Source organism: Fringilla coelebs (assembly GCF_963513975.1).
Source record: "Fringilla coelebs genome assembly, chromosome: 12".
NCBI lineage: Eukaryota > Metazoa > Chordata > Aves > Passeriformes > Fringillidae > Fringilla > Fringilla coelebs.
The window spans coordinates 19,653,864-19,667,568 of record NC_140038.1 but is presented as its reverse complement, the minus strand read 5'-3'; the positions used below and the strand labels follow the sequence as shown (position 1 = coordinate 19,667,568).

General features: G+C 47.5%; 1 protein-coding gene across 1 annotated transcript; it reads left to right on the top strand.

Annotated features, from left to right (window-relative positions):
- The first annotated feature begins 71 nt into the window (after positions 1–71).
- SELENOS (selenoprotein S) lies at positions 72–5,854 on the top strand. Its single transcript, XM_084213625.1, has 6 exons — positions 72–224; positions 355–489; positions 1,931–2,037; positions 2,865–2,954; positions 3,036–3,111; positions 5,041–5,854. The coding sequence occupies exons 1-6, from the start codon at positions 143–145 to the stop codon at positions 5,118–5,120; spliced, it is 570 nt and encodes a 189-aa protein (XP_084069751.1). The 5' UTR covers positions 72–142; the 3' UTR covers positions 5,121–5,854.
- Positions 5,855–13,705: the final 7,851 nt, after the last annotated feature.

Here is a 13,705-nt window from a genome sequence, read left to right as displayed (position 1 = left end):
GGAGCGGGGCGGGCCCGGACATGAGGTGGTGGCGGACGGGGTGGTGATTGGCGGAGCGGGCCGGGCCCGGACATGAGGTGGCGGCGGACGGGGCGGTGATTGGCGGAGCGGGGCCGGCCCAGACGGGCGGCGGCGGCGGGCGATGGATCTCGGGGACGGCGGTGCCGCGGCCGGGCCCGGGCCGGCGCTGGGCCGGGGCGGCCTGGAGGCGCTGCAGCACACCGGTGAGGGCCCGCGGGCCGGGGGTGAGGGCGGGGCGCGGCGGGGCCGAGGCGCGGAGCCGGCGCCGCTCCCCCGCGCCGGTGGGCCCGGTGCCGTGCGGCCCGCGCTCAGCCCCGGCCTGTCCCCTGGCAGTGGGCTCGGTGCTGTCCAGCTATGGCTGGTACCTGCTGCTGGCCGCCGTCGCCGTGTACCTCCTCGTGCAGAAGGTGTCCCGCGGGCTGGCGGCGCGGCCGGGCGGCCGGCCCGGAGCGGCTGAGGCGGCGGAGGGTGAGTGCAGAGCGGGGCCCGGGCCGTGGGTGCGGCCGCTCGGGTGCGCGCCGGGTCGGGGGTGGTGACAGCCCAGGGGGAGCCGGTGTGAGGGGTTTAATGGTGGGCGGTGCTCGGGGTCACCCCTGAGCCCGCAGATCTGCGAGCGGGGACATCACCGGGAAAGGCCGGGGCGAGGGAAGCGTTTGTAAAAGGCTCTGAGGGAAAAGCTGTGTCCCAAAGCAGCGTGTTGGGACTGGAGGAGTGGCGCATCCCTCTGCGGTGTCTGCCCCTCGGCGGGCAGCAGCTGCGGGGATGGAGGCTGTGGCCAGCTGCCAAATAACTTGTAGACTTACCAAACAAAGCCAAAACGCCCAAATCTAAATCCTGGTGAAAATACTTCTGTAAATATTCACTTTTCATTGATATTCATCACCCGTTCCGGTTACTCTTTCCCAGTTCCTGCTCTGGCGGGACTGTGTGCGTTTGGGGTGTGACAGTCTGTGTTGTGTTATCTTTGGGAGTGTGGCACAGGCTGTAAATCTCTCACAGTCACCGTCCTGCTGAAAAGCACAGGCTGTGCTCGTGGACCTGCCAAATCCATGAGTGCTTGGCACTGATCCCTTGGGCACATTGGCCCCACGGTAAAATCTTATTTGTGTGCTCTTATCCTCCTGCTGTTCTTTTGTGATGATAATTAAATGGATATTTAATTGCCCAAGCTGCCTGTAAAATGAAATTATTGAAAGTACTGACATTTCTTTTTCATATTCATCACTGGATCATAGCAAAAAATGAGGCAAACTAATGGAGAGATGCTTCAGCTGCTGGAAGAAAACAGAGCAACATTTGCCTTTTTTGGGGGATATAATCTTCCTTTTGACCTTCACAGGTCACTCATGAAGAGCAGTGGTGACTCAGTGTGGATTTTCTGAGACCTCCAGGTGTCTCTTGAGATGTGTGTCATGTTTGTAAGTGATTTCTCTGCTGATGGAGGGTGTTAAATCCACTGCTGCACTGACACCAGCAGGACCCCTTGCCAGAAGGAGTAGGAGTGAATGTGGGCTGGTTGCCTCATCCTTCTGCGTAAAAGAAGTTCTCTGGGTAAAAATGGTCCCTGCAAAGCCTGAGTGATATTTCTGAATTAATTTGTATCTAACAAATCCTTCAGAAATGGAAGGAAGTGTCCCTTGAAGTGTGAGGTTTAAATTTGATGCTTAGGTACACTTGTGTCCTTATTAAAATCCTGTTGAAGTAATTGATTTAAAACAGTAAAACATGATGAAGTTTAATTCAGTATTATAAATTAGTATAAAAGATTAGCTGGGAACTGAACTTGAGCTGTGATTTTCTGCAGAGCAGCTGCAGGGAGAGATGTGAGCCATTCCTTATTACAATTCTTTGAGGAGACCATCTAGGATTTACTTTGAGTAGCTTTTCAAACTCTTTCCTGGTTTCCTAGAGCCTGATGTGGTGGTAAGAAGGCAGGAAGCTTTGGCAGCAGCTCGCCTCAGGATGCAAGAGGAATTGAATGCACAAGCAGAAAAATACAAAGAAAAGCAAAGACAGGTAACCAGAGAGCATTTCTTCCTTTAACTCATAAATTTGTCCTCAAGCACTTTGCTGCTGTAAAAGACAGCAGCAAATTGTGATTGTGGGCCAGGGTCACTGTGGGCCTGGTGTTCATTTTTTTCACAGGTAAATCTGTACCTGCAGGAGCTTTGTTGTGGGTGCAGTGCATGGCTGGAGGGAGTTTTGCTGGCATTTAAATTCACTGTCCCATGGCACACGTGTGTTTTCTCTCTGAAAGGCAAATAGAAGTGTTAGAAATGTAGCTTAGCATTGCTGCAATTCAAGGGCCTGAATTACAGCTTGAGATCACAAGGAGTAGCAAAAGGAGTAGAAAATGGGTGTGGTCAGCATAGTAATAACTCTGATCATCATCCCAAGTCTTCTGGTTTTGCTTTTGCAGTCAGCTACTCAGACCTCAGTTTGTAGCTGATGCTTCAGGTAATGTTGGCAGTTAAAAACAAAGGAAAAGTCCTTTCTTTCTTCTGTAGAACCCCATGTTGTGCATTAAATTACTGCAAATTTCTTTACTTAGTACTTTTCATGGAGTCAGGGTTTAAACTTGCCACTTGGTTCTGTTTTACTTTCAAAATCTTTTAAAGCATCAGATGGCCAAAAGAAGCTGGAGGCTCAGTCAGTACATCCTGAGGAGGGGGAGACGTGGCTGTATAAAAAGAGTAAATTCTTCCATAATCTCAGAGATGGTGCATCAGATAAATACAGTTTGATGAGTCTGTTGTAGCTGTTTCTGGGGATTCTGTTAGCTCTGAGATCTGAGTTTTAGGGTTAAAGTTAAGATAAAACTGTGCCCTGGATTTGTTCTGCAGCTGGAGGAGGAGCGGCGAAGGCAGAAGATCGCGATGTGGGAGAGCATGCAAGAAGGAAAGAGCTACAAAGGAAACCTGAAACTGAACCAGGTAACAGACTTGTTAATCAGGTCACAGTTGTTTTCAGGGGGCTGAAGTTCCTATTGAGTAACTTTTTGCTTTTCTGAACAGCAAGAAGTAGAATCTGGTGCCTCTGCCTCAGCAGTCCCGAAATCCAAACCAAACAAAAAGCCTTTGAGAGGAGGTGGTGAGTATGGAATCCTGCAGACACTCTGAGCTTGGAACAGGGCATTTCTCCAGCTGTGTCTATGGACTCTATACATACTTCTTGTCTTTTTCAAGGAAGAAACAAAACTTTCCTTACAAACAAGCTGTTTATCTCTGATCAGCTGGACTGCTCTGTCCTTTGTGTAAAAGCTGGCAGGAAGTTTTGGGAGTGCTTTTCCCTGGGAAAAGAATATGTCAGGTTTTTTTGTAAATATGCTTTGGTATAATTTACTGAGATTTTTGCCCCTCAGAATTACAGATTCTTACAGTAGTTCTGGGATCCTTCCCCCATTATTCTGTAAATTCAATAATTTAGTATCTAGTCTGCCTTTAAAGCACCTGTAGTAGTGACTAAATGCAGGAAGAGGGTATTTTACTTTGTATTATGTAGATTCAGATGATGAAAGAAATTATTATGTAAAATGTGACCTTATTTTTCATATACCACAGTGCTGACCCATTGAATACATAAATCCTGTGGATGTATAAATCTTACCAACTCTCACAAAGCACCAGAAGGTCTCACTGTTAAACTCAGTCACCTGCTGGAACCCTCTTGATGGATGAAGTGCTTTCCATGGCTCACATTGCCCATGCCAGGCTCACTGGCCATGCAGGCAGTCTGCTTCCTCTCCTCTCAGCCCAAGAGCCCTTGCCATACCTGCAGATTCTAATTTGGGGTATTTTAGTGACAGTTTTCCATGGTGGAGTGGATCATTCAGACAGCCTCAATCAGGCTGAAAAGGAGGCCCACTTAGGGTGCAGTGCTAAGTGACTTGATCAGTTGTATGAGACCTGTGGATTCTTGATTAAATATCCTAAACCTGAATAACAGTGCAATGCTGGGATTTCTGCTTTGAGTATTTTTCCTGGCATTTGAAGGAATCAAATAGATTGGCTCATCTTATGAGGGTGTGATGTCTGATGCTGTCAGCTATCTTTGGTATCTCTGTCATGGGACACTTACCTCCCTGGGGGATGAGAAGTGCAGGGGTCAGCTCTGCTGAGAGGCAGGATCAGGGCAGCAGGGTGTGGGCACCCTTCCAGCTGCTACCTGTCCTAGTTTAATCCTCAGCAAAGTCCTTGCTTAAAGTAACCCATTACAGAATTAGAGGCCTCAGATCTTCTCCTGAGGTAGATCAGCATGAAGTGAAAGAACCATCTGTGCTGCTTAGCTGCTCAATTAAGCTAGAAAGCAAAACTTGGCTGGTATGAGAAGAACAAATTTCAAAGATGAAGGTGATGCTGGGAGTTTCAGTGGAGCAGGTTAGCAGTGCTGCTAGGATTTGGGCTCTTATGTTTGTGCAGAACAAATTGAAGATGTTTGCCAAGTTGTAACTTTCTGAGTGTGTTCTCCTGACATGAAGTTTCCCATGGTTACAGCATTAGAATGTTCAGCTAAAGTCTATTTTCCTTACTGCCTATGCTTGCCTTTCAGATGCTCTAAAAAAATACTTTGCAGTGTTAATGAGTGGATTTACCTTTTGACCTTCAGAGTATTCCTTGCAGGGCTGGAATAAAGGATTGTTTTAAGTCTCTGACTGCTGGGGCTCTTGCAGAACAGATACACTCTGCAGAGTTTACTCTGAGAGCTGCTGCTGCTGCTCTATTTATCCTGCAGAGCAGCACTGCAGCTTTAGTGCAGACTTAGAAAAATTAATGGTAATTCATTTCAATTTAATTTAATCCAAATTGATCAAATTAAAACACAAGTGTTTAGCAATGGCTTTTAAAGAAAGAAACCCTCTCAAGTCTGGATGTTTTCTGTGCTTTCGTTTTCCCTAAAATGCTGCGTGTGTGAAGTATGAGCAAGGTGTAAATAGAATGAGATCTATTTTGGGTGTTCCTTGTGTGCTGGAGAAGGGCTGTGGAGGATGACTATTAAGTGGATTTCTCCTGTGTGTTCTAGGCTATAACCCCCTGTCTGGAGAAGGAGGAGGGACGTGCTCCTGGAGGCCCGGCCGGCGGGGCCCGTCAGCAGGTGGATGAGGCTAACATCCCTAGTGTCCCCTGGCACTAGCAGGCTTGATCCCACCCCTGTCCCACTGCCTGCAGCTGGCCTGTCACAGGCACTCCTTTGGGGCTGGCTTAGTGCACTTGCTAACTTAAAACAGTTTTTTGTTTGTTTGATTTACACCTTTTCCAAATTGTAATGCATTGGCTGATCCTAAACCAGAAAAATGGCTGATCCTCTTGGAGAGGGCAAAGAGAGAAACAATTTCAGCATAATCAGGTAATTTTCACTCTTCTGTAGAGAGGGAGTGTAGTCTCCAAGGGGATTCACCTGGGATTGTGAGATCTGGGATTTCTGGCAAATCTAGTTATCTATGCTCACATTACCTCTGTAAGATGAGGATATTTACCATCCTCAGCCATGTTACCAGATTTACCTTCCAGCTAAACACAGTCATTTAGAGAGGAAGGATATTATCATTAGCAGACACCTTGAATTTAGGCAGAGGGACTTTCAGAAAAAGCACAGGTGATCTGACAAATGCCACGGATTTGCACCAAAGGCCAGTTACTGCAGAAGAGTCTCTGTGACAAGCCAGCTTGAATGATGTTTTCCTTATAAATGGTAAACAAACCAGTGAGGATTACTGATGCTAGACAGCAGACAGGGGGTTCTTGCTATTCCTTTTTTTTCCCTTTTTTTTTTTATTTCAACTGCTTTGTAAAAACAACACACTATTAATATTAAATATAATTGCAAACATCATAAATCTAGTATTTACAATCTCGTGGTTTTCTACAGCATCTTTTTTATAGAAGGCTTTTGTTCTAGTGTAATAAATGTGTCTAAAGCAAGGTGGGTGCTGCAGCTTGTGCAGCACCAAAGCTGAGGCTGGTGTGTGCTGGGGAGGGCTCTGGCCAGTGGAAGTGTCACACTGGCAAGTGAGGGGTGCAAGGAGTGTGTGGTGTTCATCCTTCTGGTGTATGTCCAGCACTGAGGACAGAACACAACTGGTCATCATAACCAAACTTTCCAAGCATCCCATCCCCTTGATTTTCTCTCTGAAATGCAACAGACAAATAAAATCCAGGTTGTCTGTGGAAAGGAGTGAAATAATTCCTGTTGGCATAGGAGAAGTGTCCCTGTGTCCAGGTGCTGCTCCTGAGCTGCTCTGGGGGCATTGAGGTAGGGAGCAGGGATTCCTTAGAGCTTAGGGCTTTCTGAGCACTTGTTTCTGAGTATTTACTCTTGGAATATTTGTACTTATCAATAGATATGAGTGTCAGCTTTGAATACACTCTTTATGTGCATGTTGATATTTCTTTTGATTGGAAATGCAGCAGGAGCTGCATTTATTAGAGAGTTTTGAAGTTGGTAATGAAATTGAAAGGCCAAGAACCTTTTGTTTTGGACACACAAAGTGCTTGGTCACTGTGTGTGTGGAGGGTGAAGTGAGGCTGTTGATGTTCCTGTGGAAATTCCTTCAGAGGCCAGTGTAGGTAACTTCAGGTTTTCATCCTTCAGAAGGCAAAAAGAAACAGAGGTGGGGAAGGATATTTTCAAGATCTGAAGAGTCTTCCTCAGGAGAGAGGACTAAGTTGTGATGCCTTAGGGAACATCTTCTCCCTTGTGTTGGGGAAACAGGCAACAGACTGAGGTGTTGTCTTCAGAAAAACAACTGGGGGAGGTGGTTGACTTAAAGAAGCAGAAATCCTTGTGTTCATAAAATGGTCAGGCATGAGTTTATTTAATTCAGTAAAAGCATTTGCAAAATAAATAAGCAGGTCTTAACTGAGCATATGCTAATCTTTCTCTGTGTCTCAAGACTTGCTTCTGGCTAGGACTAGGGGTATGGCTTTTTGCCCAATTCTAAGGTTTAATAAGACATGTCAAGGGAAAATGAAATGAAGTATGTATTTCTGGAAGCTTCAACTTTTTTTTCTCCTTTATTTATTTATTTTATTTTAATCCTCAAGTTCCTGAATTTTTCTTAGTCAGACACTTCTAAGCTATTGAACAGGGTGGGAGGACAAACCTCAGTTCATAAAACTTTTCTTTTGGCTCACAACCTGCACAAGAGGGAAGGGTTTTTCCTCTGACTTCAAATGGAAAGCTCTCCCCTGACCACAAGCATTATGGAAAGGTGGTTGCTTGCTGCTTTATAGCTCAGGAGTGAAGCATGCAGAAAGCATTAGGTGAAAGTGAACTATTTAATGAATCCATTGTTCCTGCTTTGGTATGAATTCCCAAGGACTTGAATTATGAAAGATCATATTAAAAAGCCTTCAGGAGATTTTTTTTCCCCCCCCACTAGAGCAGTTATGCAAGAAGCCTCTTGCTTTACTCATGCAGATGTTCTGGAAATACCTCTATCTGGAAGAAGCTGGGTAATAAACTCTTTAACTGCTGTATAATGGTATTTAACCACTGAAGAATAATCTGGTTTGGGTATTAAACAATCCAAAAATCAAGCAAGTGTTCAGAGGCACAAAAAAATTTCTGAAGATGTTACTTGCTTGAGAAGTGCAGCTAAGTATTTTTTTGTTGCTTTTAGATGATTTATATGCTGGAGGAGCAGAGTTTTTTGTTTTCTTTAAATTGCAGATGAGATCTGGTTTGTGCATAGTTCTCTTAACTATTCATCAGGAGTTCCTGAGCACTGGAGTTAAAACTGAGCAAAACAACAAACGATGTCAGACTCATAAAAATCATTTGGCTTTATTTGTGCCTTTAAAAAAGATTGTGAAATGAGGTAAAGATTTTAAGAGTGATATTGCATACTCGGGTGTTTAAAAAAAATATGTTTCTTATGCTGGAAATTTTTAATAACAAACAGAAGAAGGAGTTGGGGGAGTGAGTGCAATGGGGGAATCTGTCAGCAGAGCTGTTCCCAGGTGTTCCAGAGTTATCTGTGTCTCAATCAGAGATCAATGTGAATGAAAATTATAATTGCACCTGTATCTGCAAGGAACTGCTGTCCTTGCAAAATCTGAGTGCAGGTGTGAAATGCCAGTACTAACAAACCTCATCTGCTGTGTTTTATGCAGCTCTGTACTATTCACACTCAAAACTCAAGGAGCTGAGCTGTTCTGCCGTGGCTCTGTGCTCAGTCTGCTGATACTCAGGTGTTTAGAGTGGCTTTTTGGAGGGGGTTGTGTCTTACTCCCCTCCCTAGAAGATGACTTTGCATTCCAGAGTTCTGTGAAGGGGGATGGCATCCTGCCTGAGAGTCTCCTGTACATTTCAGCAGCAGCTCTGTTGTTACTGGCTGCATTTAACCTCCTCGAATGCTCTTCTTTCTGCCTCCTGCTCAAGCAGGCAGCTCCCTTCTTGTGCACTTGGGTCCTTGCAAGCCTGGCTGCACATCAGCACACATCTCAGCATCAGATCCACCTTCTGGATGAATTTTGCTCTTACACAGGCTAAAAAGTGGCACCTTTTCAGGGATCAGATTGGCCACAAGTGGGGCTCAGTGTGTTTCTGTCCATGCTATAGCTGAACACTGAAACTATGCAATTTCCAGCTGTAAAAAAAGCTGGTCTAGACTTGGATGGGCTGAAGCTTTGGGTTTTTTTTTTTTCCCTCCCTCCTGTGTGGAATGAAAGCTTGGCTTTTGGAACAGCTCTGCAACCACAAAGGAAAGGCACAGGCTGCTGGCTGGGTGGTGTCCTGGCCCGGCTGCTCTGCTGTAGCTGATTTTTGTGAGAGCTTCCAAGGCAGCCTGACACACACCCTGCCCATATTCCCAGCTCCAGAGCCAGCAACTTCAAAACCTTCTGTTGTTTTTTTTTAATGAGAAACCAATGTCTTCAGTGGAATAGGTGCCCTCAGCTCAGCTTTGGTGGGGAAAATACAAATTTCTTGTTGAAGGTTTCTGTGGCAAGGCGCTGGCCGGGAGGCAGGTGCTGTTCTCGTGTATTGATTGCTGTGATTTTATTTTGAAGTGCACACCTGCTAAAAAGCACTTTCAGCACAGAGCAACATCTCCACTGGTAAATTTACATTTTCACTCCTTCCTCTACCATAGATTCTTTCTGTGTGGTGGTTACTGAGCTGAGCTTCTGAGCTGGATCTGTGGGTAGCAGTCATAGAGGGAGGCAGGGAGAAGAACTTATACACTGAAATACCTGGGATTTAAATCTAGTTCTAGTAGCCTGCATTAAATTGGGGAGTTACTGTCAGCTTGGCCTAAAAGATTCACTTTGACAAAAAACAAAAAAAAATCAGATTGTATAGTTTTGTCACACACTGGGAGGGGGCAACACTGCCTGTGAATTCCATTTCCTAGGTAATGTAATCGCCACTTCTTTAGGTGTTCTGCTTTTTAGGCTCTGACATCTTGATGCTCACTTTTAAAACTGGGCTTTTCCAGCGCGTTCCTGACTCGCTTCTGGCAGCACCACGTTAAAAACGCATCAGTCCCCTCGCCACACCCCGCAGCGCTGCTCCTGTCACCAGCCGGGTGGCACCTGGAGATTGAGCAGGCACCGGAGGAGCTGCCGGGGGAGCGGGAGGGTTTTGCACGGCATCCCCGGGGGAGCGGGAGGGTTTTGCCCGGCATCCCCGGGGGAGCGGGAGGGTTTTGCCCGGCATCCCCGCAGCTCCCGGCGGGAAGGCGAGCGCGCTGCGCTGCGGGGCCGGGCGGTGGCGGTGTCGGGCCGGCGCTGGGAGCGAGAACCGGAGCGGCTCCTGCGGAACCGAGGGGCTCTTGTGAGTCACTGCCTGAGCACAGCTTGGGACTGCGCCTGGCAGGGCTAGAATAGGATGGGGAGGGGAAAAAAAAGAAAAAAGTGGGTGCTGGAGCTGAGAAAGGAGTTTCCGCATCATTTGGGAAATGCAGCGGTGCTGGAAATATTGTGACAGAGACGAATGCTACTGGTTGCCCAGTGAGATTTTTCCACCATGAGTCTGTTACATTGAATATATGAAGTATGCTCATTTTCCAGTGCCTGGGCAGTTTTTAAAATATAAGTTTGAGTACTGGAACATTCATAATTAAAGTTTCTGGAGCATTTGGGGAGTAGTTCATTTCAGTAGCTATTATTTTAAAATGTGGTAAAGAATGTGTCTTATAGAAGGTAAATCCTGCAAGTATTGGAAGTGGGCTCACTGGAGATCAACATCAGTAGGAAAAAGAAGTGGTAATAATGCAAGATATTCCTTTCCTCTACAGGAAAAAGTCACCTGTGTGGAAGAAACTTTTTTCATTTAGTATTCAGGTTCTTTATTCTGAAAGGATGACATTTATTCTGTATGCACACACACACAGAGGCAGCTCAAGGACTTGGCTTTTTCATTGTTTAAAAATAGGATTACTGTTTTGTTAATCTGATTATGAATCTAAACCATGTGGGCCTGTCAAGTGGGCTGTCAGTGGCGGGGCTGGGTGCTAATCTTGCTGGAGGGAGTGGGACTGGAGCGTGGGGATGAGCACACACCATGTGCATCCTCTGCAGATTTTGGAGAGCCCTCAGAATACCTCCTCCAGCCATCCCACAAGGAACTGAAAACATGCTGCATAAAAATGCCTGCATGCTTGTAGACTGTGTTACAAAAGAAAAGTATCATGTCTTTTAATATATGGCAACCATGATATATAGTGACAGCTATTGAGACCAAGAGCTGTATTAATAGGGAATGGCACTTAAATGTGATTATGCAGTATGACCTTTTGCTGCCATCCAGATTAAAAATACATTCGAGTCAGGTAACAGTATTATAATTCCACTGGAAGAACTAAGCCATGCTTTTCAAGTTTTCCCTAAATCTTCTTTTTCCCAGCAGCTGCTCTATGCAGGAACAGGGGCAGAAGCAGTAAAAGGGGCAAAGTGCCTGCCTGGCACTTTGAAATGTGAGTTTGGCACAATAAATGACACAAAGGGAGGCGTGTGGATGGGCTGTGGGAGTGGTGTGAGCATTGCAGCATTCCCAGGTGGCACCCCCTCTTCACAGCTGGACATCTCAGCCTTAGAGCTGGGGTGTGATCTCGTAAGAAATCTGACCGTGCCTCTGCAGGTCAAATCCCGGCCCCAGGAAAGCTCCCCTTCCTTCTCCTGCCCCTTCCCAGGCATTCTCTGACCACCCCTGCATGTGGTGAGCTCCAGGACCATAACTGCTCTGGAGGTGCAGCGAGGTGGGAACGTGCCCAGGAGAGCTCTGGGCTGAGGAGATCCATCAGGGGAATGTGCTGCTCTGCTTCATCACTTCCATGTGTGCTGAAGTGGCACGGAGCTCTCAGCTCTGATGACTAACTTCTTTTCTTTGTGGGAAGAAGCCAACTGACAGCTCCTCAGCCCCAGCCCCAACCTTTCTCCTTTTTATTGCCTTTTAACCACGCTAGCTCTGCCTTTTCCTGTAATTCATAGGCCACAGTGGCTTTCCCTTGAATCAGGAGATTTTTACAGCTGATTTGGAGCAGGCAGAGGAATCTCATTCCTGCTCATGGACTTGCCACATGTGCCTCTCTTGGAAAGGAGTGGTCTTGCTTTTTTTGTAGCTTGAATGTCTCTTGGTGTCGTGTATTTCAGGACCTGATGATCAGGCTTGTGGGGAGAGGAGAGAAGCAGAGTTTAATGAAGAACCTTTTTAAAGTGCAATAAAAGATCCACGTGTGCAGAGTGGCACAGGCTGACGAAAACCCCAGGCTTCATGGAAAGGATCCGTGCACCAGTAGTTAGAAATAATTGTGAAGCACTGCAAACCCTGGGAAGTAGAAAGGAATTACAGTGGAAAGGACAGTCCAGCTGGCCTTTGCCAAGCAATGGTGCTCCTGCCCCTCCTGCTTTACCTGCCTCGTGTGTATTCCAGTTTGGGCTGCTCTTCCTTCTCTCTCTTTCACCATTTAGCTCTTCTCTTCCTATTCACCCAAACTCATCTCACTCAATACATCTCTGTTCTGCCCATGGGCAAACAAAAGGAGACGTCCTGCTCTTCCTTCCTGTTCACTGTTTGTATTCCTTATCTAGTTTCTATTTGTATTCCATTTTACTGTTGTTTAATACCATAAATCCTGGTGGCACTTTCCTTGTGTTATTTGTGCTCCTGACATCACGAGTTCATCTGTGCTGACCTCGGTATGAGGATTGCACCATCACAAGAACAATAAACCCCAAACAAAAGCATTTTTTTCAAGACATATCATTGAGCTCATTAGATAAGCAGATTGTGTCATTACCTGCTCAATCCCAGAAGAGAGACAGTTACTTGTGATCATAAAAAGTCTGTCATGGATGTCTCTCTTTGGTTTATTACTGTAGAGTATTAATGTGGTGTGATATCCTCTTTTGCAATGGTTCTTGCTCAAGAGGTTGCTGCCATTACACCAAGATCTTCTTCCCAGCTCGCTGTGGATGACATAATGATATAAATAAAATTTAAAATGGAAAAGACTGGCAATTGGAAAGGCTGAAGTGGGCAGGAAATGGAAGAAACCACAATGATAAGCAGGAGGTCAGTGGGTAGTACTTGATAAGTTTCTTCTGTTGAGACTGGAAGGTTTTTTTCCTGTGAAATGTGAGGGGTTTGTGGCTGCAGCATTTGAAACTGAAGTGCTCTGTAGATGAAGCATGTGGAGAGTCAGTGTGGACAAAGGAAAAAGAAATCTTCATGCAATAAAGTCTTCAATCTGTTGAGTACTCACTATACGCTGCAGATGGAAACAGACTGATCTATTTCTGGTTGGTTTAATTAGCAAGGTGGGAAAAAATAGAGTGTGCCTGTGCCTTGGTTCTCTGTCACCACAGCCTGTGCTGCACAAATGCACCAGTGCCAGGCAAACAGGGCTGGAAGGCTGCTCCTCACTGCCTGCATCCCCTTGGACTCTGTGCCATGGGGCAGAGCCGGGCCTTGGGCAGCAGAGACCGGACCTGGTGCCTGTGCTGGATCTGTCCCCAGTGTCTTCCCATCCTAGTCTGAACTGGGCTCCCAGTTCTGGCCCCTGAGCCAGGGTTCTGCCAGGGGGCTCGGTGCAGGTGCTGGGATGCCTATCCTGGGGTTATGTCCAGCGTCTCAGTCCCTGTCCCCAGAGCATCCACATTCTCTTGGCCTCCTGCCCCTCTTGATCTGGACAGCTGGGCTGAGGTTCTGGTGTCCCAGTTCCGAGGTCTCAGTGTGGGATACGGCCAGGTTCCCTATTTTCTGTGTGGAATGCTTGGTTAAGGTGCCGGTCCCTGTCACAGACCCACGTTTGGGCTGGAAGGGCGGTAACGCTCATCTCATCCCACTCCCTGCCCCGGGCAGCGGGGACACCTTCCCACAGACCGGGCTGCTCCGAGCCCCGTCCAACCTGGCCTGGAACACTTCCAGAGATGGGGCGGGACCCGCCCGGCTCTCACCGCGGCTCCCGGCGCCCCCAGCCCCGGGCCGCGTCCCGGAGCCCCGCGCGGGGCGGGGGCCGCACCGGGGGCTGCGCGGCGGCGGCTCCGCCACGGCCGGGCGGGGCCAGGGGCAGCGCGGCGGGGCCGCACACGGCGCCTGTGCCGAGGGGCAGGGCCGGGGAGGCGGGCGGCCCCCCGCTCCCCTCCCTCCGCTTCCCGTCCCTGCCCCTTCCCCCATGGCGGCGCTGGGCGCCTCGGCGCGGCTGGCGGCGGCGGCGGCGCTGTGAGCAGCGGGCCGGGCGGGC